The sequence below is a fragment of the Stegastes partitus genome, unplaced genomic scaffold (genome assembly GCF_000690725.1).
Source record: "Stegastes partitus isolate 25-593 unplaced genomic scaffold, Stegastes_partitus-1.0.2 Scaffold122, whole genome shotgun sequence".
NCBI classification, from domain to species: Eukaryota; Metazoa; Chordata; class Actinopteri; family Pomacentridae; genus Stegastes; species Stegastes partitus.
The window spans coordinates 12,648-17,305 of record NW_007577853.1 but is presented as its reverse complement, the minus strand read 5'-3'; the positions used below and the strand labels follow the sequence as shown (position 1 = coordinate 17,305).

Here is a 4,658-nt window from a genome sequence, read left to right as displayed (position 1 = left end):
AACTATCACACTCACACTATCAGACTCAGTTAATAGTTTATAAAAGGGTTGCTTTCATTTTCTCAAGGCTCTTAAAACAGTCAAAATTGTCACTTCAAAAACCAAAACCAAAGAGTCATTCGATTTGGACCTGAGCAGAAAAGTAATCATATTTTTCCGTTCCAAAGTCTGGAGCTCGACTAGAACAAACAACTACTGAAAGTTTTGTTTTTAATAATCCTCTTTGGGGCCAGAAGCTACAAATATGAAGCACATTAGGAGGGGGGGGATGAAGTAAAGAACAGTACATTTAAGGGGGTTTTCTCCTTCAAGCACTTTGTGTTAGTCAAACTTCATGCAGAATTTTTGAATTAGAATTTTTTATTTTTTTTTTTAAATCCTAATGCAATTTTAAATTTGGCCCATGGGGGGTGCTGAGCTCATGAGAAAGTCAAAAATAGAAATAGGGAATTTGAATGTACCAAGTAAAAATCCTGTGAATATGTCCAGATATAGATATTGACACATCTGAAGCTGTGCACAGTGTAAAAGTTAGCCTGGTGGTGGTGCTACACCCCGACAGTCACACTCTGTAGACCGTTATTACGAAGTCCAGTATGTAGTTTTTTAGATGTGAAATAGTCGGAGATCAGTTTGAACTGATGCCATGCTAAATGGCAGCTCAAGGAATCACCAAATTATTAGAAATAATTCCCTCTGGACAATAAATATCCATTTCAAATTTGGCTATCCAGCTAAGAAGACACAGTATCTGGGACAGAAAAACAAACTGGCCTTGGGTCATTCTGCTAATGTGGCTAGAAAAGGTTCGAGAGGGGTTTTTATTTATTTATTTAATTTTTTTCTTTTTTTTTTACAATTTTTCCATGACAGATAAGCTGTGTCTTATGCATTTCAACTCTGAATATGGATCAGAAAATGCAGTCTGAAACCCAGATCCATCTAACAACTGGCCGCTGCTCTCTACATTGGGTCTTTCTTCTTGAATGCCACAGACTGCCTCTGATTAAAATGAGGCTTGTTCTTTTTTTGCTTCCACTGGCACATTAAAATATCCCTGAAAGTTGTCCTGAAGGTCTTGTTACACAGGGCATAGCACATGGGGTTGACTGTGCTGTTAACGTAACACAACCAGTAGCCCAGAGCCCAGAGAGTTTCAGGGATACAGTCCTGACAGAAGGTATTGACCAGCACCATGATGTTGTACGGTAACCATGTTGTAATGAAGGCGAACAGGATGGCACTGAGTGTCCGTGCTGCCTTCTTGTCATTTGCTTTTTTTTCATTCTTGCGCTTGTTGATCTCTGTCTTGGCCTTCGAGGCAAAGCGTTTAGCCATTGCTGCATCTTTCATGGTTATAGCTGCAGGTGATTGGTCAGCAGAAGAGGAGTTGGGCGAGTTTAAACCTTTTTGACTTTTCGAGGCTGATGATGGCTGCTTATCCTTGTTTTTCTTCATCTTTCTAGACTTCTTACTATCTATGTAGATAGAAATATTTAACATTAGAAGAAACTTTAAGCATTTGTAGTTAAACATTATGTACATCATTCTTATTCAGTTATATATCATGCAAACAAAGCCATATAATACTGTTATGTCCAACCTGTTGGAATCCTTGATGGGTCTGAACCGTCGGCTTCTGCCTCAGAACCTGACTGGTCCCCTGAAGCCCCAACTTCATTATTGTTAAAGCTGTCACAGCTGCTCTGCTCTGCCTCACCCTCTGTTAGTATTGTGGTGTTGAGGGACTTTTTGGATGCACGACGACCTTGCAGAAGAGATGAAAACTGGAAACAAAATGTGCCACACTGTCCTCTGTTTCCCACTCCCTCCCGTAAGCTGGCATTGTCCTTGTTATTCTTTTCTGAAGATGACTGATTTAGTTCATAGCTGCTGCAGCTTTGAGAGCTCATCTGCCGTAGCACAGTTGACGGATTCTTCTGACTGTTAGCTGCACCTTCTCCACCAGCTTTTCCACTGCCATTCCCTTGATTCTGAGCCTGCTTTGAGCTGTTGCCTGCCCCAGATCCTTTGAGACCTTGTACTTCTTTAGCTCGCTTCTCTGTCTCCTGATAGATCTTCCAAAACAGGATTGCCATAATTGTCACTGGCAAGTAGAATGCAGCTATAGCAGTACAAAATGTAATGATGGGCTCCGACAAGAACTGAATATAGCACTCGTTTGGCTGGACTGTCCGCTCACCCACAATGTACTGCCAGAACAGAATGGCTGGGGCCCACAGAATAAAAGAAATGGACCAGGCTAATCCAATCATGGTCATGGCCCGCTTAGTAGTACGCTTGGCCCGGTAGGTCAAAGGTCTGGTCACAGAGAAATACCTAGAAGACCATAGAAAGAAAGTGGGCAACTGTAAACATTCTCATTTTTGTCAACCACATTAAGAGTCACAAGAATCAACATCTTTAAGTTCAATGAGCAACATTCCATTTGGGCCTAATTAAACAGGGACATGTGGATACCTGTGGCTAGGATGTGAGGCAATTAACAAAAAACATGACATAAATCCTGCTTTTGTTACCTGTCAAAGCTGATGACGAGTAGGTTCATGACTGAGGCGTTACTGGCCACATAGTCAATTGCAAGCCACAAGTCACAAACCACTGGCCCCAGGGCCCACTGGTCCATGATGATGTAGGTGGTGTACAAGTTCATGGACAGCGTGCCGATGGTCAGGTCAGCAAATGCCAGGCTAAGCAGGTAGTAGTTGTTCACTGTCTTCAATGCCTTATTTATCCTGAATGACACCAACACGAGGATGTTGCCAACAACAGTGACAAGAGAGAGCGATCCAGTGAGGAAGACAATGATGATGACCTGAGGATGGGGCGATACGAAGAGAAAGAATCTAAGAGGGCAGTTAAGTGCTTTTCAGTAGATAAGATCTTGTTGTAGTGATTCATAATCCCAACATACAATTGTTGTAACTGAACATTTTTTTTGGTTTGTTTTTGGAATTTGTAATTTGTAATTAAAGGGCTTTCTCGCAGAAAATGCCAATATTGTGGGACATTGTCAGAAGTACCAGAGCCTACAATTTTATGGGTTATTACTACGACTACTACTACTACTAATATGACCACTACTGCTACCGCTACTACTTCTTCTACTTGAATTACTTTGAGAAAACAAGTCATAAATTAATTCAGGCAAGTCTCAAGCGTTCCAAAAATGCAACATTTGTCTTGTGACACCAAGCATAAGCAAACATTTCAGATGATCCATAAATTCCTTGATTCTTTGGAGCAGCCATGTGAAGAGTGCAGGTAATTGTTTGCCTGGCTGTCAGAATTCATCATTCCTGAGGCCATGAAATTCACACAGCAAATCCCCCAAACTAATACAGTGAGAACAAAGTTAAAAGAACTGTTGTCACAACTGTCACCTGCCAGATAGTGTGTCCTCCTAACGGGTCAAACTCCTCTTCAGGAAGCATTACTGTCCTGTTAATTGCTGAATCAGTCGAGTTTCCTCCTTGCCTGGAGAAATGACTGACATTATGCTGCTTCCACCCATTTTCAGATAATAGGGCCAAATCCTGGTAAGAGCCACCTGTAGATGTGGAGAAAGTCAGTTTAAAGAAAAAGAACATTTCCAAGTCTTACATGTGAATGTTTATTAATGTGTGTTGTATGCGATTAGTAATTCTTAACTAAAATATTAAACACATCAACTGATTGTGTTTAATTTGCCCTTTGTCAGAGTTGTGAAGAAAATCGGAGATGCCACAGTTCTTTTATCAGTAGTTTTGCATCATTACATCATAAATCTTTAGCTCGATAAAGGGAGCTTTCATTTGTTAATATTTATGTATTTGCTAGATGCTTCGTAGTTGTTGTTTTTTGTTTGTTTGTTTGTTTTTTTTAAATGTAGCTTTCCTACTTTTTTTGTATACTTTTCCAAAGATCATTAAAAATGTGCAGACACCACATCTCCATTACCGCAGTAGACAGTACCTAAAACTGCAGACCCTGCTATGATGGTGTTTTCTGTCTGGTCTCTCATACCAGTAAAGCTGTTGGTAAGTAAGTGGACGGGATCTGAGCTGGAGGTCAGGTTCATGCTGGCCAATGGACTCCTGGAAGCAAACAAGACATCAATTTTCAAATGCAAAACTGAAGGTATTTAGCTTGGTTATTTGACGGTTTTACATAAGATCTTATATATTTCAATCAGCCAAAAAAGCAGTTCCGAAGACGGCACACGTTATCGTCACTATGCAGACTGCATTAAATTTAGAGCCAAGGGTACCGTAGCCTGTGATTTTGATGCTGTGACTACAACCATCAGTGTTCATCACTATTGAGAAACACTAGTCCCATCACAAATCAAAAAAAAAAAAAAAGATAGCAAAAAATGTAACTCAGTCACTACAACTGCTACTGATTCTTTAACTTTTAAGACATTTCATATTTAGAAGGTGGATATTTTTCCCAAAAAAATATTGTATCAGGTGTCTTTTTTAAAATTTATCTGAAATTCCCACTTGATCTCACGTGTTTCTCTTTTCATTTCTTGCTGTTTATTGTTCCCAAAGCATTATTAGCACCTGGTGTTAAAAGGGGCTTCCTTTATATAATTATCTTATTTTCTTGGAAGAAGCCCTAGTTTACATCTGGCATCAGTGATGACAGTCTGT

The 4,658-nt window shown here is 39.9% G+C and overlaps 1 protein-coding gene across 1 annotated transcript; it reads right to left on the bottom strand.

Moving 5' to 3' along the window:
• Positions 1 to 963: 963 nt before the first annotated feature.
• On the bottom strand, positions 964 to 4,081 carry LOC103354823 (muscarinic acetylcholine receptor M3-like). The gene is made up of 6 exons (XM_008278373.1): positions 3,976 to 4,081; positions 3,532 to 3,571; positions 3,405 to 3,462; positions 2,541 to 2,836; positions 1,604 to 2,340; positions 964 to 1,478 (listed from the first exon to the last, which is right to left on the bottom strand). The coding sequence occupies exons 1-6, from the start codon at positions 4,079 to 4,081 to the stop codon at positions 964 to 966; spliced, it is 1,752 nt and encodes a 583-aa protein (XP_008276595.1).
• Between the last annotated feature and the right edge of the window lie 577 nt (positions 4,082 to 4,658).

Bases quoted from the DNA above. Each gene is read 5' to 3' on its own strand.
- LOC103354823 (XM_008278373.1), bottom strand. From the start codon at position 4,081: ATGAACCTGACCTCCAGCTCAGATCCCGTCCACTTACTTACCAACAGC. The intron at 2,837-3,404 runs GTGACAGTTGTG...CCCCATCCTCAG, and splicing joins GAGGACACACTATCTGGCAG to GTCATCATCATTGTCTTCCT. The intron at 1,479-1,603 runs GTTGGACATAAC...CTATCTACATAG, and splicing joins CCCATCAAGGATTCCAACAG to ATAGTAAGAAGTCTAGAAAG.